Genomic DNA, 26,072 nt, shown 5'->3' with positions numbered 1-26,072 from the left:
GTTAATCGTGACCCAATTGAAGTACTAAAGACAAATAGGTAAATCCCATCTGGTCTTTATTTTTTACTATGAATTATTGAAACTTAAGTATATTCGCAGTTGTCCGGCACCAGCGTACGTTTTTGTGTGCATGGAAGGGTGGATAGATAAAAACTATCTTATGTAAGAATTTTCGCTGAAAAAGAATATGTAGATCTCTAATCTCAATAAGTGATATACCAATATTTATAAACAATTTTTTTATAAATAAATTTTCAAATTTGAATATTTTATTTTACAACTACTCCCATCGCAAAGTACGGCTAAAAATACATTATGCTATATATATGGTATATATAAAAAGTTTAAAAGTTATTAAAAATTTTAAGTCGAGAAATCGAAGATTTAACCTAACTTTTAGTCCTCATAACTTTTTTTGTGGTGCATATTTCTCTACAAGATGCACATAAATAGAAAGTTTTTGAAAGTATTTTGACAATTTACTATTGAAAAAAAGGTTCAATAGGCGGTAGGTACTGTAGACTAGCGCGAAGCTTTATATTAATCAACAAAATTGCTGTTTTTACTATTCTCTTTACACTTTCATAATATTTTCAATCAAATTTCTATTTAGCAGCAGTTTTTGTAGGTGTATCTGTTTTAACCTTTTTTCATGCTTTATCGCATTCATTAGTAAGATCTTTTTTACGTTTCCTGTACAAAAAATGATGAAACATTTCAAAAATCAAAATAACAAATTATGGTATTTTTGACATTTTGTTTACCTAACGGCCACCCCCTCGTTAGATACACAAATGGACTATTACGCTGTGACTGTGCAAAATATGAAAATGTTTTACTAATAACTTTTTTTATTGCACTTTAATGCAATAGTCGAACTGATAATTGCTAAAATCCAACATTGTATTTATATTTATATGAAATTATAAAAATACAATATGTCATCAGCATGACAAATATAATATCAGCGGAAAAAACCAAATGTATGACAACATCTAAATACCCAGTAAGACGTAAAATCGAAATTGATGGGAAAATAATAAAGCAGGAAGCAAGGTTTCGATATTTGAGAATAGATATAACTAATTACGGGGATTTTGAAGAAGAAGTACGACAACAAAGCTTAAAAGCAAGTAAAGCGGCGGGATCTCTTAATGACATAATTTGGAAGAACAAACACTGAAGACAAGACACAAAAACAAGAATATATAAAGCAGCAATTAGACCTATATTAACATACACGGCGGAGACAAGACCTGACACATCTAAAACGAGACGACTACTAGAAACAACAGAGATGAAAATACTCCGATGAATATTAGGGAAAAGTCTGCTGGATAGGGAGAGAAGCGAAAACATAAGAAGAGTATGCAATATAGAAGATATAAATGGATGGGTGACAAAACGGAAACAGGAGTGGAAAGAACACATTAGTAGAATGGCAGAGGATAGGACAGTACGAATAGCACGAGATAAGTCACCAAATGGCCAAAGAAGTATTGGCAGTCCAAGAAAAAGATGGTGCGATAATTTAAACAATTTAGGAGGCTAATATTGAAGAAGAAACAGGCTTTAAAGCCTACATACAAGAAGGAAGAAGAAGAATGAAATTATGAAAATATAAATAAATATCATTATGGGAAGCAATGAATGATCTCGGAATCCCACAAACACTAATAAAAGCAGTTAAAGCACTATACAAAGAAAACAAAGTAGCTATTAAATGTGGAAATAAAGCCTACAATCCATTTAAGACGACAAAAGGACTTCTACAAGGCTGTGCTACGTCCCCTACTCTGTTTAAAATACTCTTGGAAAAGACACTCAAACCATGGAGGAGAAAGTGCGAAGGAATGGGCATACCAGTAAGAGACGAATACCTATACACCTTAAGTTTTGCCAACGATCAAGTAGTCATCGCACAAGATGAAGAAGATCTCAGCTTTATGCTCAGAAAACTAGAAGAAGAATATAAAAACAACGGAATGGAAATAAACTTAGAGAAAACCGAATACCTAACAACAGAAAACAAGGATATGAGAAACCTAGAGATAGACGAGGGAAGACAAATAAATGGAACAGATAAATTCAAGTATTTAGGAACCATAATATCGAACCAGGGAACAACAGACTGAGACAAACAAGAAACTGTATAAGACAACTAAACTCAGTGTTGTGGGATAAGAACATTACGATAGACAAAAAAGAGAATATATAATACCCTGACAAGAAGTATCCTGACATATGGGTCCGAAAACTGGACAATAAACAAGAAAAATAGAGGTAGAATAAGAGCAGTAGAAATGGAGTTCCTGAGGAGAAGCTGTAGACTTACAAAAAGAGACAGAATTGAAAACGCAGAGATTAAGCGGAGAATGGGAGTGCAATCAGACATAATCGACTATATAGAGGAGAAGAGACTATCCTGGTACGGCCACGTCAGAAGAGCGGACAGAGGACGCTGGATAAACAAAATCACAGAATGGAGCCCGATTGGAAGAAGAAAGAGAGGAAGACCCCGAAGGTCATTCAGAGATGAAATCGACGAGGCTATGGAGAAAAGAACCCTGCGAGATGGAGACTGGAATGACAGGGAAAATTGGAGAAAACGGTTGAGTGAAGGAAGACAGTGAAAACTGTGGATATCCTTAGTAGTAGTAGTAAATAAATATCATTAAATATCATTCAAATTTAATTATTATGTGAACTAAATAAAATGTTTAAAAATAACAAGTTATATTAAAAAATATTTTTAAAATTTGAATAAACATTTTCAATTAAATAAAATAATTTTATTATTTATTTTTTTTTTTTTTTAATTCAATAAAAATATTGATTTCTCCTAGCGCACCCTGTTAACGTATTAACAAAGCATACCTACGTTGTTTACTTATGACAAACCTGTCAAATGGTCAAATTCAGACCATATATTAATAATAAAATATGAATAAATATCATTTGATAGTAAATTTAATTATCATATAAACTAAATAATACGTTTTAAAATAATAATTGTATTTATATGAAATTATTTTAAAACGAGAATTTAAATTATGAGAAGATATTGAAAATGTTTAAAGGGGCTTAATGGATTTTTACGACATGATACATTAAATTGTGTTCATGCCAAGAAGACTGGAAAGTGTTTTGATACCCAACGGCTCTATTATTCAGACTTATTCATTCCAGGAATGAATTTCAATAAAAAATACCATGATATCCAAAGTTCGGCCATATTTGGGTTGTGGCAACTATAGCATTAAAAGAAAGTGTTGTAAACAGAAAGTAGTGATCTTTAAGATACATCTATATGAGTACGCGCACAACTGTGTTGGATTACCACGAAGTAACAAATCACTAAACCGTATTCATTTTACAAATTCCCAATTGTCAATAGAAGCACGTGAAAGCCAAACAGGGTCGTACTGATGTGTATCATATGATTTTTAAAAATATTTACTTTTGAAACTGTTAGTGTAAGAATTTCTTGAAATTTAATCATTATATCACAATTAAACTAAACTCTTAAAAATAATACGACCAGTAAATAACTTAACAATAACTATAACATAAATATAACACAATATATTAACTTAAAAATCAACACGATACAATTTGAATTTAAAATGCTGGCAAGTTTGGATCTGTAACATGAGAATCTGTCTGGCTTAAGGTAATAAATTATATTTAATAGCCTCTTGACGAATGAGACGGCGAATATCAACACGTGCTCATGTTTACAGATGGAAATTTGCTAAACGAATGTACTTTAAAATATCTTGCAGAATAAATTTTTCAAAAAATTGTCCATCAAATATGTATCTGCCTACAAAACCACAAATTGTTTAAAAATTTACCTTACAACATTTGTACAATCATATTCTCCACCAATTCCCACCTCTAAAATAGCAACATCCACTTTATGATCCAAAAATATATGAAAAGCTAAAATCGTCATGAAGCGAAAATATAGCGGCATATCTTCGGGAGAGTCCTAAAAAGTAAGAAAAAATATTTACATACTACGCAATGATTTATCACAGAATTAACGTTGGGAAAAGATGGCGAATATAATTCTTGGACTAATCGCCATATATCCATACTAGAAATGCCAGGCACCGAAATTCGTATTCTGGATAAGTGATTTAGTACTTTTACCATAACCCAACATATATCTTTCTAAAAAGTTGTAAGTATAAACACTAACAAAATACTAGTATATGGGAAATGAGTCAATACTCACAAGGTTTACAATATTTGCCCCATCATCAGGCCCCAGTACCTTTCTTATTTGTATTAAAAACTAAAAGATATCAGATACAGGAAAGCTCTATACACTAAGGTAGTCCTGAGAATCACCTTTCCCCTTGAGGATACATTCACTCGCACTTCTGAATTTAAAACCTTATTATATGTGTGTTGTTATGAATATTTAGCAAGATGTTATTATTATTTTATATACTATTTGATGTCTCAAGCTGTTGTGTCAGGGTGTAGGTATAAATAAATTAAATATTTTTTTTGACGGCACAAACATTAAAACACAAACACAAATTATTAAAATTGGAACAGCCTTTTTACACTAACAAAATAATTTTAACATGGTAATAACTATTGGCCAATACAGGGCCAATAAAATACGAGAAGCAAAGAGTCAACATCTAGCCAAACAGTGTCATGAAGCAAAGAGTCAACATCTAGCCAAACACAAGAACTTGAAAACAGATACGACACGTTTAACATGTTAAAAAAGTGAAAGAAGCGGCTGGTATCTTCAATAAAAAACAAACTGCATTGCTACAGGATGAACATGGTAAAGTAATATTTGAAGTAGAGGACAAACTTAAAGAATGGAAAAATTACGTCACGAACCTATTCGAAGACGATAGGAGTAGTTCACCTCCCGATATTACTAACTGCGACGGACCCCTAATAACACGCTCTGAGGTTATAAAAGCCATACAATCATCAAAAGATGGCGGAGCGACTGGTCCTGATGAAATTCTAACTGAAATATACAAGCTTATAAATGATAGCAATGTTTTAGAGGCTATAACTTCGTTTTTCAATACCATTTATACCAGCGGACAACTACCTAATGGTTGGTCTAATTCACTGTTTATAGCTCTACCTAAAAAGACAACAGCAAAAACCTGTGCTGATTATAGAACCATCAGTTTGTTAAACCACTTATTGAAAATTTTTCTAAAGGTAATACATGGTCGTATCTACAATAAATGCGAAGAATACTTGGATGACACACAGTTTGGTTTCCGTAACGGGTCTGGAACGAGAGAGGCATTGTTTGGAATGAACGTAGTTGCTCAAAGATGTCGAGATATATCTGTAGACATATACTGTTGTTTTATTGACTTTCGAAAGGCATTTGATCGTGTTAAGCACTCTATATTAATCGAAGCTCTAAAAGACATTGGCTTGGACGACAGAGATGTTCGAATAATTGCAAATTTATATTGGAATCAAACAACATCAGTCTTACTAGATGGTGTAGAATCACAGGCTCTTAATATTAAAAGAGGAGTACGGCAGGCATGCCTCTTATCACCCCTGCTTTTCAACGTTTACTCCGAAAGAATTTTCAGAAAAGCACTTTCTGAAAAACAAGAAGGAATACTTGTGAACGGTGAAGTCATCAATAATTTGCGATATGCGGACGATACAGTAATCCTAGCTTGTAGTCAAGAAGATCTGCAAATACTACTTGATAGTGTCGTTGAGAGTTGTAGGGAGGCAGGTCTGGATCTGAACATACAGAAAACCAAAATACTCGTAATAAGTAAACAACAGCATATAAAACCGTCTATATATTATGTAAATAATACCAAACTTGAACAAGTTGATAAAATCGTTTACCTTGGACAGAGCGGCTTTTAGAAGGATGTCCAAGGTGTTATGTAACAGAGACCTAAAATTGGCACTGAGGATCCGCTTACTTCGCTGCTACGTGTTCTCGGTCTTACTTTATGGTATCGAGTCCTGGACTGTGAATAAAATCGATCTAAATCGCCTTGAGGCTTTCGAAATGTGGTGCTATAGAAGAATTTTAAAAGTTTCCTGGGTGGAGAAGATTCGAAACTCCACAATACTAGAACGTCTCAGCAAGACTACTGAGATCATAAAAAGCATCAAGCAGAGAAAGCTGGAGTATTTCGGACATGTAATGAGAGGTCCCAAATATAGGTTGCTACAAAATATCATGCAAGGAAAAATAGCAGGCAAACGCAGTCCAGGACGAAGAAGAACCTCATGGTTGAAGAACTTGCGAGATTGGTATGGTGTTAATACTAATAAAATATAATAAAATGGTAATAATAAAATTCCAGAATAACCAACGAAGACATCAGGAGAAGAACCGGAGTGACTGACATCATCGAGAAGATAGCCAGACTAAAATGGAGATGGGCAGGACACATAGCCAGAATGACAGATGGGCGATGGACAAAGAGGTTATTGGAATGGTGGCCAAGGGAAGACAAGAGAAGCGTCGGTCGACCACCTACAAGATGAACTGACGATTTAAGAAGACTCAATAAAAACTGGATGAGAGCGGCGCAAGATAGACGGGGTTGGAAACATGAGGAAGAGGCCTATGTTCAGCAGTGGACTCTTGAGGCTGGATGATGATGATGAGCTATGATGGTAACCAACGTTCTTAAAGGACAGGGTACATGAAGAAGAAGAATACAGGGCCGGCCACACACGTAAAATATACAACGATAGAATTCCTACTGTAGTATGTAGTGTGTAGTAATAGAATTTATTGATAAATGTATTATTTTTCAAAAGCCAAACAACTTTGATCTTATTTGAAATGCTTTGTATATTTTCTTCAAATTGCTTTGAAGTTGTTTAAAGGTTTTGTCTCAGCAGTCAGGAGCATAAAGAAATGATTTGTAGTAAAATAAACATTTTACACAAAATTTAGTTTATCAGGAACTTTGTCAATTTATTATAGTAATACAGAATAGTTTGTCATCTTACTGTGCAGTTAAAAGAACATTACCTAGTGTTGCATTCAATTAACATAAAACAATTGCCAAAATATTAAATAAATATAACTAAATTAAAAAAAAACGAAGGGCGCCTGTGCTAGTTTTGCAGTCGAGCACTTTATACTTTAGCACCGAGACTGGACCAATATTCAAGTGTTTAAAACAAGTCAAGAATTTCAAGATGGAACTGAATGAATAACTAATCTGCCAAATTATAGATGTCTAAATATATTTTAATTATAAAGTAACTAATGTAATAATTATGTGTTTGGGAAAGAAAAATCCTAAGGAAGATCTTTGGCCCTGTGCTGGATGAAGCATCAGGACAATATAGGATAAGAACTAACAAAGAGCTCGAAAAACTTTACCCAGACGCCAACATCATAAAAGAAATAAAGTCCAGAAGACTCCAATGGGCAGGACACCTCAGAAGACATTCTGACGAACGAACAGTAAGACTTGTGTGGGAGGAAGTCCCAACTGGAAGGAGACTACGCGGACGCCCTCGTCTCCGGTGGCGAGACAATATAGCAGGAGACCTAAGCACTATGGGCGTGGAGAATTGGATGGAGGTTGCTCAAGACAGAAAACAGTGGAGGCATATTTTCGAATCGGCTAAAACCCACAAAGGGTGTAACACCATGGAGTAAGTAAGTAAGTAACGTAATAACTTATTTAGTATGTTTGTTTACTTATTTGTTTTATTTAATTAACTGACCAAGTCTACACAAACTATGTTTGTCTAAAAGAAAATAAAGTATTTACTTATTTATTAACGATTACACGTTTATTAGCAATATAGTATTATTGCAATATTACTGATTACATGGCATTTTAGAAAAGTCTAACAGCAGTGTGGCCCGCAAAATAAGATTAGGTATGGAAAAATACATTGCTAGGAAAAATACTATTGCAATGGTTACAGAAACGTCACTGAACAAGATTTATATGAAATAAAATATTACATGGTTGAATGCTCGAATATATGAACTTTACAAATAAAAAACAGATATCAAGCACACTTTTTTATTAAATCTTGTCCAAGTACTATCTTCAGGGACATGTCATCAAAAATGTTGGCTATCCAGCACGTCAATGAATGTTATATATGTTGCGGTTAACGACCGTAATCAGGTTAATCTCAATATTACCCAGTTAATATCGAGATTCACCAGTCTAGTTGGTTAAGATTTTCAGCCTTCAATCGAACATTAACCAGCTAATCTCGACATTAACACAAGTGTCTTGTTAAAGTCCACATTGTTTTGATGCGAAATCTTTCGTGCAAGAAGTACTGTTATTTGAAAGTGAAAATTTAAGTATTCAATATGTCCAATGAATTTAAGGACCGGTTTTACGAGAATATTGATAAAATTTTTGCCACAAAAAGGGATGACAATAGTGCTTATTTATCTCGTGAAAAATATGATTTAATTTGTAATTAAGTGAAAGAAGCTAAACGACAAGCTAAGAAAACAGCGTTGTAATATCGACATTTGGCCAAATACGATATAGTAAATTTGGGAAATGATTTCAAACTTATTGTTCCTTTACAACAAGGTAGGGAGAATTTTTTATATTACGTAAAAAAAGAGGAATTATTTGATATTATGTATGAAGCACATTGAAGTATTGGCCATGGAGGAAGAACAAAAATTTTTTAAATGATAAATATAAAAATATAACATAAGAAGTAGTAACACTTTTTTTTAATTTTGCATACCCTGTCAGTAAAAACTCAGTTCAAAAAGAAAAGACCTTGTTATAAAACCTACGATATTTTCTGAAATGAATAGTCAGTGTCCCTTAACACAGTAATAAATGAACTGAAAAATATGTGGCAGGATTTAAAAATTGTTCATGGAAAGCCTCGGTCATACTCAGTCGCAAGGAAGCGTCGAAAAGGGCTAATTGTCACATTTAGGATATGCTAATATCGTGAATGCAAACAAATCATACATATAAATCGTCTGTTGTTTAAAAAAATATATAGTTGTTTAATCATTCTTCTTTATCAAATGAAAGATATCTGTGAAATTGTTACTGTTTTTAGGCTCTCCTGAAGAATTAAAGAAAATAGAGTTATGAGTTTTTCTTGTGTTGACAACGACATTTTATATCAAACTATATTATTCCTTTAATTTTTATGGTGCTTTTCAGTTATTTTTGATAGTTCTAATATTTATACTGGTTTACATTAAATATTATGTTATGTGGGATTAAACCACAATTGATTGTTATGAGAATTACATTTTAAATTTGTTTTGATGTTTCAATTTTTAAGCTGGATAGGATATTTATTTGTGACAAAAAAATCTATGATTATATTATAAATATTTAATTAAATAATAGTTACCTTTTGCTTGTTGAGCAAATTATAAAGTTTCCAAAAATAATTTTTAAAGATTGTTTTGGATATTGGTTTTCCATTTATTCTAATTCGTTCTCGTACATCAAGAAGATGTGGTGATGAAAAAAATCCAGTTGTACAGCCATGACTTCTCAATATCTTTTCAGTATAGGCACATGTACTACCTTTCCCATTAGTTCCAGTCACATGGATGACAGACAATCTATCTAGATCAGTTACAGATAAACCAGTCCTAAAATTAAAAGTGATTTATCCATACATACTTAATAATAATTTATCACTAGGATACAAATATAAAAATACTTGTAGAATATTTTTACTAAGGTTTAACATTAATTTCCCTTCTAATTTTTTACTACTATAAAGAGTTACAACTAAATTCATTTTTCTTAAAAATAAAACTCTCATTAAATTTGATATAATTTGTTTATGAAAAAAATTATTGCACAAACGCACCTGCCTAAAAATTTAATAACTTCTGGAATATTAGATGCATTCCTTGGCTGATTTGCTACATTTTTAATATAGTCTGCATTAGTTTGAAGCTCATTTAAAGCCTGAAGTGCCTCCTAAAATGATTCAAAATAAGATTTAATAAATTATATCCGTTAATGTTACCTGATAGCTACGCATGTTAGTAATACTTCTTTCGAGTTGATTTACAGTGTAATGATAATGACGAGATAATGCTTTTTTTATACTGTTAATTATCTTTATACATGGAAACTTCATAGTTTTGTACATAACCTATCAAAGTAACTGATCGTCAATTATAAATCATAATAATGTATATGATAATAAGCGTAACTGGTTTGGAATTTGTTCTTATCTAAATAACTGAACCTAATCGTTTTTTAGATATTTCAAGGCTTAACAACTATAAACAAAACAAATTGTTCTATTATTAAATATAAAGATAACAATAATTATAAATTGAATTTTAATTTTTGGCGCTCTCGTTTTTTATTGGTTTAAAATATATTTATTGCCTAAGGCATTTTATCATCATTTTATGAAAACATGGTTCAAAACCTTCTTCTATTTGACATACTGACTGATTCTTTGGGCAATTTGGTCCTGATTGACGTTTGACGTTAGTATGGTGCCTATGAATATATCAACTTTTATAACAAGTCCAATCCGTAGAACTGTAATTGTCCGACATTGCCAAATGGTGGATCAAATAGTTTTAATGTTTAATACATAAAGCAATTTTCAAATATATAGAAACTCTGGAAATATCGGTAGATAATAAAAGTCTCAAAAATCTGCAACATTTTTGTTCTTTGTATGGCTCTTTTATTCAAACAAAAATATAAACAAACTTAACTACTTTCGACGTGTTGGCAACTGTGTAAATTCGTAGTAAATCCGTAGCTGTTATTTACTGGCGTGTTTATGAATGTGAAAATCTGCTTTTTGACAAGTGAAAAATAATTATTTTCCCGATTTACAAAATAGAGATTCTAATAAAGTATCACTTTATTCCAATGCCATTCAAGTTAGTGAACAATTTTCCCAGCGCCAAGTAAACAATAGACGCCATAAACATTTAAGCTGGATGTTGGACCAAAAAATGGCGATATTACAATCAATTTTTAAAAGGTTTTTCAGTATATTTTTGCATTTATCCTGGTAAAATGAAGATTTTACACCTGTGTTAATATTTTCTACATTGAACACTTAATAATGGATCATGATGGGTACATCTTAATCATCAACATAGGACAGACTTTTGTGACAATTTTTACGTGAGAAAAAATGTCTAGAGGATATGGAAAATATCGTCGCGGTGGTGGGTCCCATGCCAGTTTCCACTTTGATAACTTGTTTAAAGAAAATAGCAATAGACCCTCAGCTGCTAGGTCAGCAGCTACTGTGGGAAAATGGGGGATAACCTCATTCACATCTATCCGTACTTTAAATGGTTAGTATCTTTTTATAACTTTAGTACAAATGGTTTATTTATATATTAACTGTGCAAACTAAAAGCTAAAAGTTGATTTCATAATATGCGATGTTCCTAAAAATCATTAATTTAAACATATGTGGATAATTACCTAGTGTTACCATTTATTGTGTGTTTGAAGCTTCCAAGAGGTTTCAATGATTATCCCTGTTGAGGCTGTTACCTTTCTTGTTTTAAATTACTGTTCATGAAATTTTTAATGTAATTATGTAGCCTCTCTTTTGTAGGGTCATGTACCTTTGTTGTTTTATGCTTTTTGTTTACCCTTTTTTTCTTGTCATATATTCAGTATTTTAAAAAGTTAATGGTTCTTCCTGTAGTGTGCATCAACAGTAGTTAAAGTTGCAATTGGTGCTGCAACAATCAGAAAGGATCTCCCAGGCTGTGCCATAGTATATTATTATTATGGTTCTTTCTAATATATTTAATCAACATATAAGCTAGTGTAGGGATTTCTTAATTATTCTCAAAATTATCTTCTGATTGTAATGTATAGTTACAAGAACTTTGATTAGTTTAATGTTTGTTTTTTACTGGTAAACTCATATTTGGGTCATTTAAATATACCTACATACGAAGATTAAACCTCTTTTTGTGATACATGGTATACAGCCAGCTGCAGGAATTTATTTTCCTTGTGGATTTTATTTAAATTCAATTGATTTGGTTTAAAACATTTTTGTTCTATTGGCTTTTATTAATTGTTTTTGGGAATACTTTATAACCAATCGGAATATGAAACTTTAATCTGATACAGGTTTTATGATTTTAAGTCTTGTTTCTATAACAATACTTTTTGTGTAGTACATTGAGAGTAGAAGCAATTCCATTAATATCAGGAAACAAACCACTAGGAAATACAACAAGTCTTTTTAAAATTGTTTGAGAACTTTTTTAAAGTTTTAAGTATCAGTTTTTCATTTATTTTTCCTTTTCAGATCTTTTCTTTTGTAATATCTTCTTTTTAATTTCTATTTATACTGTTACTCTATGTAAGATAATTATTGTTGTAGTAAATTTAATTTTATTTAGGTTATTATCGTGTTTTCTTTGTCTTAAGACCAAAAATAGACCCTTTTAAATTGAGTTGCATTTCTATCTTACGTCTGGGCTCTACAGTAAACTATGATTTTCATTGATTAGATGATTATCGCAATACCATGTAATGGTGTGGGTGTCTACTAAAGTGCATTTTAAAATTATTTTCGTTATATATATATATATATATATATATATATATATATATATATATATATATATATATATATATATATACAGTCAATTCTCCGCGAACGATTTCCGGACGTTTTTGACTGTTTCTAACCCCAAAACATCAACACATTGTTTTGTTTATATGTACAAGGAGGAACACAGAAGTGTGACAAAATTTTATGTAAGACGATATTGCAAAAATGCGTAAGTAAAAAATAGGGTACTAGCAAAGAATATATATATATATTCTTTGGTACTAGTGTAGTAAGACAGAACGATGTCTATGGAGACGATAATCATTTATATCAATGACCCTGAACGTCCAGAATTTCTTCTAAATCCTCATCGCTGGATGTAAAATGATCGCTCATCTGTAAATAACAATAATTCCTTAATACCGATAAATATGTTTACTGTTTTTAGTTCCATATTTATAATGTAATAAAATATACTTTCTTTTTAATCTTATTTATTTATATCGCTAAAAAGATGAAAGTTTTAGTTACATTTATTTAAAGATAAAGAACGTAAAGATTCTATTGCCATATCTTAACAAAATAAATAATAGGTTAGCTAGTATTAACACTAACGATTGACCAAAAAAATCTGACAATTTACAGTTTCTATAGCGCTTGCGCTAACTAAAAATCCACACTTTAATCCATGAACCAAATGGAATGATCATGAACCAGTTACAAACACTCCGCGAACATCGAACTCTTTGTCAAAGTCCCGGATTTTTAACACCGCGAACGCTCGAAAGCAGAACTGCGCATGCGAATTAGTCAGAAACCAGTCAGGGACTATCCCCGCGAACAAAACTAATATATAGGGTATCATTAAAATCACTATATATGTGGTATTTAAAATAAAATAAAACTATTTAAAATGTCACAAAATATTGCTTTCAGTATCAAATAATGTGAATAATACTGTATATTTGTATTTTATATTTATTTAAAATGTACTTATTTGATTTTAAATAGTTATGTACTGATATTATTTTTTCTAGGTTTAAATGATTCTAAATCAGGTGCATCAGATGCAGCACCAAAACCAAAAAAATTCTTTAAAAGTAGAAATACAGAGCCACCTGACTTAAGTCCATCATATTCAAAGTCTTCTTCAAATCATTCACCTCCTAAACGAGCCCGCACCACTTATGAACCCAGTGATAGGACAACTAGAGCTTCATCTCCAAGAAAATTTTTTTCTTCTAAGAGCAGGTACAGATAAATTTGTTTTATGTAATACAATAGTTATATATTTCTGTATTTATAATATGTAAACTAATATGTTTTTTATATAATATTGTGATTGGGATAAAACCAGTACTTAATATCCATTAAAGAGCTTAGCAACATTGATTAGGTTAACACCCGTCAGTGTACTTTTGTGTATTTTATGAATAGTTCTTTAATATAAGTGATGAATTGGACCATTACTTGATGGAAATTCATTTTATATAACAATAAAATACTGAAAACTTTGTTTTCAAAACTTCACAAAAATTTATTATATCTTATCACTACAGCTGTTTCGGCAGTGTGCCTTTTTTAAGTGATCTATTTTTGGTATGTGTTTACACTTTATAGTCTTTAACAAAATAGGTTGAGAAGGGGAGAACTTTTTGTTTAAGTTGGTCATTCAAAACTCTGTCTTTGTTTTTTAATTTGTTTAATTTGTTAATTCTGAATGAACAACTTGAGACGAACAGTTCTCCCCTCCTCAACCTATTTCGTTTAATACTATAAAGTGTAAAGACATACCAAAAATAGATCACTTGAGAAAGGCACTCTGTCGAAACAGATGTAGTGATAAGATATAATTAATTTCGGTGGAAGTTTTGAAATCAAAGTTTTCAGTGTTTTATTGTTCTTTAATATATTTATAGTGGCTTTATGTGTAATAGTCTTCAAACTAAATTGTGGGAAAAATACTGTATGTTATAAAGAATTGTACAACATAATTGGTGTGCTTCATTGGCTAGATGAACTAACACAAAATAGGTTTTTTAGGCTTACATATCTTAATAAAAACTGTTGATTTTTAATTGAACTCAATTTTGACAGATATTACAGTCGCAATAATTGTATATTAGTTCCTTATTTGATTATTGTTTTTGACCATGAAATTTAGCATTTCAACAATACATATTTAATTGGAATGTCCTAGTTTATTTTTAAATTAGAAACTTGATAATCAGATATATATGTTACCTACTATTGGATTATTTAATATTACAGGCACCTGAAGGTGTTGTTCATAAAATGAAAATTACTGATGAAATACATAACACAAAAATATTATTTTTATTTGACCTCTTTTATTAGTAAACAAAACATAATTAAATAAACTGGAAAATTTTAAGATTTTTGGCATGATATGTAGTTAAAATATCGAAAAAAAACCTTGTTAATTTGGTGGTTAGCTGGCATTTCAGCAATTTTGCAAGTTATAAATGTCAGTGTCAAATGTCACTTATTTAAAAGTGGTAAAGAATAAGTTAGATTATGTATTTGTCAATCTGTGCAAGTGGCTAAAATTCCAACATGCACTGTTTTTATTGCACAGGCTACTCTAATTAAGTTTTTTCTTTAGTGGCTCTATACATACATTGTACACTGTGACCAGTGTAGCAATGTTGTAGTGGTCAAAGTTGGTTAACCACGGGTGACAGTAAATTACTTTATAAATAAATTATATATAAATTATTTTCTTATTTATCCCTTCATCAGTAAAATCAGTTTTAAGGACTGCCTCTAACAAAAACTTTATTAAGTATATAGGGACTAAATGAAGGGTCTCAGGAGAAAACCATGAATGTCACAAATTAACTAAAATTGAGTTAAGTACGCCATCTAGTAAGTTTTGTTAATATCTATGTTTGGACATTTCAAATAAGGAAGAAAACAGTACGTGTCACGAGTTATTACAGTTTTTAAATACCCTGTATCGGTAGAAAACTATGCATTTCCGCGCGTAAACGGCTAAAACATTGAATGTCCACTCAGCAGCGCTAGAAAATGTAATTGGCATCCTTGTCTTGCAAACGGTCGTGTCAGTATAGTAAATACATTGTTATAACCACGTTGTGCAGTTCTGTTTGGTTAGTTAATTTATTTAAAACAATTATGGCAGATAGTGGAAACATATCCACTAAAAAGAGAGTGAAAATGGGCAGGTTATACGAGTCATGAAAAAAATAAAGCTTAAGTCACATGAGTTTGGTGAATTCTTCAAATGCAAACGCTTGAAGTGTTGTCACACGGTAAATGAAATGAAATGACAAAGAATTTTAAATCATTTTAATTCATTGATATCTCATAATGAACAAAATGCGTATTTGTGTTCTCTTATATCATTAGTAAACATACAGAGGCGGTGAATAGGGCCAAAAATGTACATGATGCAATATAGCATGATGCAGCCTATATGTACAGGGTCAGAGTTCAGTCAAGGTCAACTGCTAATGCTGAAGATGAGATAAAACATTACGAAGAAGTACAAGTTTGTGCCAAGTTAGTTTTTTCGTGCAGTTCATGGTATTACAGGGGCAAAACTTCAACCTCTACAGAAAGAGTTAAGGCAGTCTGGTACGGCTCCTAAAGATAAAAGGGGCGGAATAAATTATAACAAACTGAAGCCGAGTAGTGTTAATAGTATTCACGAGCATATACAGTAATTTAAATCATGAAGTAGTCACTATAGCTTACCTGATACTAAAGATAAAACCTACTTGCCTGAAACTTTAAATATAATGAAAATGTTTTCTCTGTTTAAAGAAAAATATCCGGAAGTTAAAATTTCTTATCAATGTTACAGAGAAATTTTTAGACAAAAATATAACTTTAGTTTCGGTTATCCGCGATCGGATACCTGCAGTTAATGTGACGAAATTACTGCAAAAATGATAGCAGCTGAAACAGACCATAAAAGTAGACATACTGAAATAACCAAATTAAAAGAACTTAGAGAGCTCCATCTTCGTAGGGCTCAAGCGTTTTATGACAGGAAAAAGGAAAGCAAAAGAAGGGCACGAATAGAAAAGAATTATGAAGCTATAGCTATGGACTTCCAAAAAATGTTTTCTTGCCGAATATCTCCACCAATTATGTATATTACCGCCGACAGCTCTCGATTTACTCTTTTAACATCCATGTGTTATCAAACGCTTATTCTTATTTTTATACATATCCAGAGTTTATTACTAAAAAGGGATCAGATGAAATGTGTTCGTTTCTTTTCGATTTTATTATGCATCATTTGTCTCCAATTGTTCAACATCTGCACATTTTCTGAGACGGAGTAGGTGGACAAAACAAAAACTATACAGTGGTAAGGTTTATTCATTACATGGTATCAGTAGTAAAACGTCTTCAATCCATTACAATAACATATCCCGTTAGAGGCCATTCATACCTTGAGTACGATAAAAATATGGGCCTTATTAACCTTAAAAAAAGAATGGAAACGCCTGCTGATTGGGAGGAAAATATTATAGCTTATCGCACAAAGCCTGTCCCATTTAATGTATATGTTTTTTTTTTAACGATAGATATGTCAAAAAAGCTCCTTTGGCTATGCAAAAAATTAAAGAGATGATGTGTGTTAATACTCATGTTCGCACTGTATTTCACCGAGATTCATATAATGGTAGCAAACTGGAGGACACCATCCGTTCTTCCGTTCAAGCTAAAAAGTCGCATAAATTTTCAACTTCGGAATTTGAACTACTCATGCAATCATACTTCAACTTTATTGCTATTAACGAAGACAAGTTCAAAGACATAATGTTTTTGTCAAAATTTTGCGAATCCGAACAAGCAAAAGAAATGTACATGAGTATACCTCATGAAATGAAGATAAAAAAAAAAACAACAAAGGAACTGTCAATAATTTAAATCTTGAGGAATTCCAGCCTGTTAGAATGAAGAAACGTTTGGCTCAAAAAAGAAACGCAGCTGGACTTTCATGATTTTCTTCCATAAAAGATTGACACTGACTGATGTTTTCCTATTTTTTACAAAAACTGTTTTATTGGTATAGTTTTAAGTACTAGTTTTTAGTAGTAAATGTTAATAAATAAATGTTTTGGAATATAATATATCAGGCACATATTTGAGTTTTTACACGGTATTTAACTGTAAAATTCATTTTTTTTTTTCAAAAAAAAATATTTTGTGACATCCATGGTTTTCTCCCGAGACCCTTCAGATAATGTTATCCTAATAAGAGAGTGATTGTCCATGATTTAACAATGTTAGAAGTTAATACTTGATCCAGAGCATATGTTGAATTAATCACTGCATTTTTAGTATCAAACTTTTTAAAGCTTGTGGAATGTCTTATTTATCACTCACTATATTCAGTAATAAAAACTTTTTCTATGTATGATTCACCTGTTAGATGAATGTATGATATTCCTGAATTTTCATGATTTTTATTACATTCATATAGATGACTGTGTCCAGGTAGTAGTGTTTTTCTGTAAAAACTTCTCGATCAGCCCAATTCGATTTTTTACTTGCATGTTTTCGTCATTGCATCACTCTTTAAAAACTTTGAAACCCTGCTTGATTTTAAGGTGTGTAAATAAAAGGTACAGTTTCTAATTTAAAGGAAAGGAGTGTTTTGGATGTTCCTATCACTAAAAGTTTTAATTTATGCATGCCTGAGACACAAAGGGCAAAAAGGAATAGGGAAATAAAACAATCTTATATCCAGTTATTATTGGAAGTAAATACATACATACAAAACAATCTTGTATGTATGTTCTTCCCCAGTATTGCAATTAATTAAAATATCTCATCCTATAGAGGTCATGAGATTGTCAGATAATGCCAGAACTTAATGAAGAATTCTTTGAAGCTAAATTGGAATAGAGTCTAAAATTAAATATCAGCTTAGCTCCTGGATCAGACATTATATATTACAAAAGATACATAGCTTCTCCTCTTCTTCTTCTTCGGCCTTTTCTCATTATGAGTTCACCATTTTTGTCCTCCACATCACTCTATTTTCCCAGTCACCTACATATCTATCTATCATAGCATTGTCTATATATGTTTTTCATCTTGTAGGTTTTCATTTCTGTCTTCTTCCCGCCGGGTCTCAGTACAATATTCTTTTCGGCCATCTGTGCTCTGGCATTCTTTGTGCATATCTGTCCCACCGCAGGGCTCTGTTTTCCAACTTTTTTGTAATTGAGCATTTTACTTCCATTCTATTCCATATTTCCTCTGTTCTTATTTTATTCGCTCTAGTGATTTGTAGATAAAACTAGCAGATGATTTCATGAATTATTAGACAATAAAAAATTTGTATTAACAATGTGTTGACTCAAAATCATGCAAATTCCGCAAATCTATTTAAATTAAAATTGGTAGAAACTCCAAATTGTTTATGTAGAGAAATACATTATAGAAAATATTATATTGGGTTGTAAATATTTAGTTACTAATGTAAATGTGTTAAACAATAGACAAGATATAAAAATTTAAAAAGACCTTATAATCTACTGCAAATTTTAATTATACTTTGCAATGCACTGCTTGAGCACATATTAAGTATATAAGTAAATGTATAAATTAATTATTTTTTTTAAATATATCCTCATGTTATTACAATTTACCATAGTTCAGATCTGTTATGTCTAAATCACCACTGAGTATATGAGTGCCCTTTTCTTCTTCAATTTCCGCTCCTATCGGAGATTGGAAATGATTCTGGCAATTATAATTGTGTTGGTTACGCGCCTGAATAGTTCAATTAAACTGGATCCAAACCATTCACGGAGATTGCGTAGCCACGAGATTTAACGTCTTCCTACGCTTCTTATCCCTTTGATTTTGCCCTGCATTATATTCCTAAATAGTTCGTATTTTTCACGTCACATGATGTGCTCCAAGTATTCCAACTTCCTGATTTTTATGGAATTTAAAACTTTGCATTATTTTCCTAGTTGTTCGAGAACTTGTGCGTTTGTTTTGCGATCCATTCATATTTTCAGAATACATCAGTAACACCACATTTTGAATGCTTCCAGATTTTTATTGTTGGATTGTTTCAGTGTCCAGGCCTCAACCTCATACAAAAGGGTGGAGAAAATATAACATCGAAGCATTATTATCCGTAGCGTTATATTGATATTGCGATTACAGAAAAGTTTTCTCATTCTGTTAAAACTCCATGTGGCATCTTATTTCGTTTGTCTAATCAGTATCTTCTGTGATCCATGCTCAAAGGTATTTGTAGAAAGTATTTGTATTTTTTACTCATTTCTGTATTATCTAATATTAACTTAACTTTGATGTTTTGTGCTTTTGAAAATACCATGAACTTGGTTTTCTTCAAATTTATTTATAGTCCATCGTAACAATGTATATTTAGTTGTTTAGCAAGCTGTTGCAGTTGTTCTAGTGTTCTCGCCAGAAGGACGGTATCTTTTGTTATTAAGTGGTTCGCCGTTAATATTAAGCCCTCATTGAATTCTAAGATGTCTTCACTGTATAAATTAAACAACAGTGGTGATAAAATATACCCTTCGCTCACCCCACGGCGAATCTGGATATTCTCAGTCAGTTTATTTTCAACTTCATTTTCGCTGTTTGATTCCAATAGAGGTTATATATAACGTCTCTACTGTCAATGTTTATATTAAACAAATTTTCTTTAAGAGGATTATGCTGCATTCTGCCAAATGCTTTCTCACATTAATTGAAACAAGCATATACTAACAGTGAATCCCGTGTTCCCAGATCTTTCCTAAATCCCATTTGTGTATGCCTTCGTATAATCTTTTATGTATTCTATTGTGAATTACTTTTAAAAATAATTAGAAGACGTGACTCATTAAGGCTCTGGCGCGATGTTTATTGCACTTCTTTGCATTGGCTTTTTTGGGAAGCAGTATAAATGTCGATTGGAGCCATTCTTTAGGTATTATACCAGTTCTATATATGGTATTGAATAGATCCAAAAGAAGGTCAATAGATTCAATATTCACAATTTTGAGTAATTCGATGAGAACTTCATTAGGCCCGGGAGATTTACCACGTTAAGCTTGTTTCATTACATATTTGATTTCTTCTTGTATAATTAATGTCAAGCCCAGTGTCATCTTTAAATTCTTTTGGTGCTTCTGTTCTCTCTTTGTCTTCAAAAAGCTGTGCTATATTTTGTGTTCGTCTCTGCATTTTCTGGATATCACTTTCATCTCTTAGTTTTCTCATTCCTATTAGTTTCCTAATTCTCTTATGCATGTTGTTGCGGTAATATTTGCCTACCACATTGGGTATCACTTATAGGGGGTTGAAAACTGGGGACAGAAATTACTGGGCTGTAATTTAGGCTGTAGATAGGGTAAGCCAACAAACCGGAACGTTTGCGAACGGCTACTCTTGGTTTGGTTGGAGAGCTGGGTCGTAAGTAAGTGAATAAAACAGTTACTGGAAAGGGGTAACTACAAAAAGAGAAATCAAAAAGTACTTACATGGATTTTTTGGACAACACAACACAAGAAGGTTTCTAAAATATTTAAAATGAACGCCGTTTACAAGAATCTTCCTGCTGGATGGAAAGAAAGGCTTTTCTTTCCTAAAAAATATAAAAGGGTTAGAATCTTTTTAAAGGAATTAATACTACACTTGGTTTAGGGAGAAACATCACATTTATTATTACTTCACCATAAACAGTTAATACAAATAAAATTAACAGGATTTAAAAACAACTTACAATGGTGCTATCAGTTTACAACAAACTCTAGAGGTTGGGGACACTAGAGGAATTTAAATTATTATTAAATTGAAAATATCTAGATTTTTCAAAGAGCTTACATTGAGGTTAAACTTCAAATACAAACAAAACAATTCAAATTTTATGGTTATGTACTAAATATCTGAAAGGGATAATACTAACTCTCATAATATGTCGAAATGAAATATTAAAACTTTTAACTTTTTGAAATATTAATTAAATTTTAAAATTATTTGCATTTAAAAGAAGAATGTATGTAGAATTAAAGCACTGCAAACAAAGACAAATGCGTCTCACTCAAGCTGCAAAATGGTCTGAAATGACCAGAAAAAAAAAGACGATTCTTTGGAAGTTGGGCACTGGATTATCTTGTTGCAATCTTCAAAAACTCTGCAACTCAAGTTCTTGCTTGAAACCATGTAGACCTCTTAAATTGTTGCAACGCTGTTTTATAAATCTCCCACATTGGACACAACACATACAACACATCGTTGATTAATTCATCAAAACTACCTGCCAAACTGCCAAAAGGCAATGTGCCTTTGATTAAATTCATCTCTCCACAATAGAAATTTTGCCGGCTTTTTTAGATTACACACGCCGCATCTTTTCCTTTCAAGATTTCAATCCTCACTTCAACTTTCACTTAAAATTCACACAGGGGAAACAGACGCAGAGTTGAAATAGAGGACGATATTGAAACTGTAGAAAGTTTCACATATCTGGGAGTTACATTAAACTTGGATGGAACATGTGTTCCGCTCCAAAAACACACACTGGATATCTAAAATCATGGTCTACAAAACTATAATCAAACCAATAGTATAAAATGGATGCGAGACATGGGTGATGACAGAAGACACAAAACGAAAGCTGGAAGTCATTGAAAGAAAAGTCTTAAGAAAGATATTTGGACCTATTAACGAAAACGGATTATCGAGATCCAGGTAAAATCATGAACTTTACCAACTGTTCAAAGAGGCATCGATCTCAGAACTTCAGAGACTTCGACGGGCTTGTCATGTAGTGTGAATGGAAGATCTCCAAAAAGAGCACTAGATAGTAAAATGCAGGGCGCAATACCAAAAGGAAGACCACGGAAAAGGTGGGAGGATGAAGTGGCAGCGGACGCGCAAAATTTGCTAGACGTGAGAACCTGGAGAAGATCGGCGCGGGACCGGCAAGGTTGAAGGCATAGTTTGGAGGAGGCCAAGGTTCAATTTGGCTGTAGCGCCATTGGAGAGTGATGTTTCTTCATTAACTTAAAGTCTTGTTCCAAATCATGGCAAAATAATTCGATTTCGTCTTCATCTTTATCTGCCGTCAGAGCATAAACTTTAATAAAATTTACTATACCTTTCTTAGGCTGATGTTGTAACGATACGATTCTATCAGAATAAGGAATAAAACTTATTACAGGGTAGTTGACCGTTTTTGCAAGTAAGATAGCAACACCATAGCGATGGCTGACCTCGTTGTTACCTGAATAATACATGGTTCCGTTATTTGTAATTTGTTTGCCTGGAACTGAACACTGTACTTATACCTAGAACATCAATTTGGAGGTTTTCCATTTCAAGGAGTACATTCCCTAATTTACCACTTGCATATAGACTTCTGACATTCCAAGTTGCTACTTTTAATGATTTAAATGGACAGAGATTTCTCTGGTTTACCACCACGGAGGCCCTGTGGTCTACAGCTATTCCTCCCCTACCGGATCTTGAATTCCGTGGTCCATAACCAGTAAGTTTGTTTACTCTTTTTGTCATTTGCCATTCATGACTTTGCTAGGGGTACTCTATGAGTCTGTAATGCAGTCGTTCCCCGTTGCTTTCTGCAACCTTACGCCGCGCCTTTGATCTATTTTTCGGTTCATGCGCATCAAGGGCAAATTTTCCAACCCCTGGACATTTCCTCCTACCCACCTGTAAACCGGGTCGAGCATTTCTCTATCCGCCACCTGAGGACGCGCTCTCTAGTGGTTCGTTGGTAGCCAAAAATATCTATAATATATAAAAGTTAGAAAAAAAAAGATAGAAAAGTAAACAAAAATAATGAAAAAAATAAAAAATCATAAAAACAGTAAAAAAAACGAAAAAATTCAAAAATCAATGTTTTGAACACAAGTATAGATGTATTAAATGGAATAAAAAAATTGTTTTTAATTAAAACAGGCAATATAGTAAATGGGGCTACCTGCTAAAGCCAATAATATTAAGACCACACACAACTCAATTTTCTTAAACTATTTACTTATTTTTTTTTTCAGTAGTTACAAAAAACTCACTCATTAAAAAAATTCACTTAAGTATATCTTCTTATATTTTCTATTCATATAAGCATGTTCACTCTATTTGCCGGTAATAGCAGATTTTTTGTAAACTCATATGCTTAACATGATTTTTCTTTCTAGCAGTACCACTACAGAAAAAGAAAAGACTGTCTTAAGTTCAAATGTAAATAAAAATAAAAGTACCGAAGCCACTAAACCACCAATAGTATTAAGAATATGCAGGGGGAAAAGCCAGCTATTAAATGATTCTGATGAGTCTGAAAGTACACCTACACCTTCTAGTACACCAAGCACATCAAATGCAGCTAGCCCTCGGTCCATCCGGGAGACATCTCGGCCAACCAATTGTCGAATCACAAGGTGAGTCTTTGACATTTTTTTTATTGTTTATTATATGGAGCCGTGAATAATCTTTTGGAAGATGCTCATTAAAACATTACCTCTTGTATACATACTAATATAAGCTATTTTTTTTAATGAGCCATGCATGATGGATGCATACAAAGATGTTTTTTAACTGTGAAAAAATAACATTTAAAAACTTTGCATTTTGCTCTATTTCAAATATCTTTTATTATTAATTTTATTTTTGTTAAAAAAGGTGTTGAAGAAAGATTTTACTCCATTAATTGTTGATACTAACTTAAAATATATATTTTATTACTAACTTAAAAGAACTTTCACAAACAGTACACTAGAGGCGTCAGGTTACACCTACTGCCAAACTAGGCTTTATAACTGCTTGGGAGCAATGCAGGTGTAGACCCTTATTTCTCAAATACACAGCAATAGTATGTCTGTTTTTCTTGTTTCAAATCTACTTATCCAACAGTACTTCTCCTTAATCCACACCAAACTCGCTTACCTTAGGGCCCTGTTTTAAGAGCGCTAATGTCGTCACGTTATGTCTAAATGACCAATGAGAAGGTCACGTGGTCGATAAACCCGGCCCATTAGACAGAGATGCAGGGATTGCTTTGCGTCAGTTTTCTCTGTCGCACTGGGGAAACGCGACTGTATTATATATGTCTATGGTTGGGACTGGGATCAGCTCACGGAATATAATAAGGTTTGATCAAAGCAAATGTCATTATACGTTATACAATGCTTTCTTGTAGTCGTCGAATCAGAGATAAATGGGTTGTATTCTCCTGATTTTTCGACAAGTTGTAGATTGAAAATTTGCTGTCATGTTCCTCTTCTCTTCGAGTAAATTCGGCTTGTTCAATAGCTATTTGACGGGTTGTAAACAAGTAGCAAGAGTAACAGTAACTTAACTAAACGGGGTATGGCGTGATCTTAGACAAGGAAAGAGAGGGACGCGTAATCGTATTGACTGAAGCCTAAACCGGCACCAGTAGGTAGTAATGGACAACGTATAGGCACCAAAACATGGCGGTTACATCGAAACTGGCCTCACTTTGCGAAAGTTTATTAAATAAGCGTTAACTGTCCTGTCTCTTTCCATGTCTAAGGGCGTGATCGTCAAATTACTATGATAAACAAAAAGAGACTCCTTTCTACTCTGGTCTTTTCCATATTTTACTATGCATGCGAGACATGTACAGTCAAAGACAGACATGAAGAAGACTGCTTCGAATTCCATGGACGGTTCGCCGCACGAATGCCTCGGCTCTAGATGAAATTAAACCCAATCAGTGTCGCTCTAGTACTTTTTACTCTAGAATTCTAAAGTTCTCTGGTCATATCCATCGAAGTGATCATCTTCAACAAACAGTATACTGAGGCAGTACATAAAACAGATGACCGCGGCCAGTGGGGAAATATCATTAATCAAACTATCCGATCTGGTGAAGCTCAATGATGAACTACAACACATTTGCGGCGTTAATGACTATGATGACGATGTTATATTATCTGTAAGGATTTGACTTGCATGTGCTATCAATGAAATTAGTCTGTAGTTCTTGGATTATGTGGCTGATTTTTTCTGTGTAAATAATTATAGAGGTCGTCCAGTCAACAGGCCATTTCAGAGCTGACATTAATACTGTATGACTTTTTAATCGGTCTCTCCCACATTCTTTAACACTTCAGGTGGAATTGTATATGTGCCAGGAAACTTATTACGTGCTATTTCCTTTACAGCAGCATCAGTTTCTTATACGGGTAAGTTTTTAATCGTTTTTATCGACGTTCATTTCGTAGATAGTATCATTTAACTATATTTGTTATGTCACACCTCTTCGTTTTTATCTGGTACTAATGAGTTATTGTCATTTATATCGCCAATTTTTGTTATTTGATACCAGGTATGATAGATAATCTTTATTTTTTAAACAGCTCTCTTCCTCAGCTTTATTGTTAACTCTAACGTTTTGTCGGATATCTAAGGCGTTTATTTGTTGTTGGTTTTGGTTGGATTGTTTTCGCTACCTGAATTCGGGCATTTTATGTTTGTGACCACAAAAATATTTTACTGTAGGGATATAC

General features: G+C 32.5%; 2 protein-coding genes across 5 annotated transcripts in view; one reads left to right on the top strand and one right to left on the bottom strand.

Moving 5' to 3' along the window:
* Window positions 1–10,358, bottom strand: part of LOC140439588 (folylpolyglutamate synthase, mitochondrial-like) — a 53,957-nt gene extending 43,599 nt beyond the window's left edge. Inside the window, exons 1-4 of one of the 2 annotated variants that reach the window (XM_072529599.1) lie at window positions 10,003–10,358; window positions 9,841–9,953; window positions 9,370–9,616; window positions 3,858–3,994 (exon numbers count right to left, since the gene is read on the bottom strand). In XM_072529599.1, the coding sequence (XP_072385700.1) occupies window positions 3,858–3,994; window positions 9,370–9,616; window positions 9,841–9,953; window positions 10,003–10,128 (623 nt within the window). In that variant the 5' untranslated portion in view covers window positions 10,129–10,358. The remainder of the gene's footprint in view (window positions 1–3,857; window positions 3,995–9,369; window positions 9,617–9,840; window positions 9,954–10,002) is intronic. The other variant, XM_072529598.1, reaches the window with a different exon arrangement.
* Window positions 10,359–10,565: 207 nt separating this feature from the next.
* The window catches only part of LOC140439587 (protein wings apart-like), a 103,022-nt gene continuing 87,515 nt past the window's right edge, over window positions 10,566–26,072 (top strand). For 2 of the 3 annotated variants that reach the window (XR_011950655.1, XM_072529593.1), the window contains exons 1-3: window positions 10,566–11,311; window positions 13,578–13,791; window positions 23,739–23,978. Coding sequence is in view for 2 of the 3 variants with exons in the window: in XM_072529593.1 (XP_072385694.1) it covers window positions 11,146–11,311; window positions 13,578–13,791; window positions 23,739–23,978 (620 nt within the window). In the remaining variant the exon portion in view is untranslated. The remainder of the gene's footprint in view (window positions 11,312–13,577; window positions 13,792–23,738; window positions 23,979–26,072) is intronic. The other variant, XM_072529594.1, reaches the window with a different exon arrangement.

Source organism: Diabrotica undecimpunctata, chromosome 4 (genome assembly GCF_040954645.1).
Source record: "Diabrotica undecimpunctata isolate CICGRU chromosome 4, icDiaUnde3, whole genome shotgun sequence".
In the NCBI taxonomy this organism is placed as follows: Eukaryota; Metazoa; Arthropoda; class Insecta; order Coleoptera; family Chrysomelidae; genus Diabrotica; species Diabrotica undecimpunctata.
This window is presented reverse-complemented; position numbering and strand designations above follow the sequence as displayed.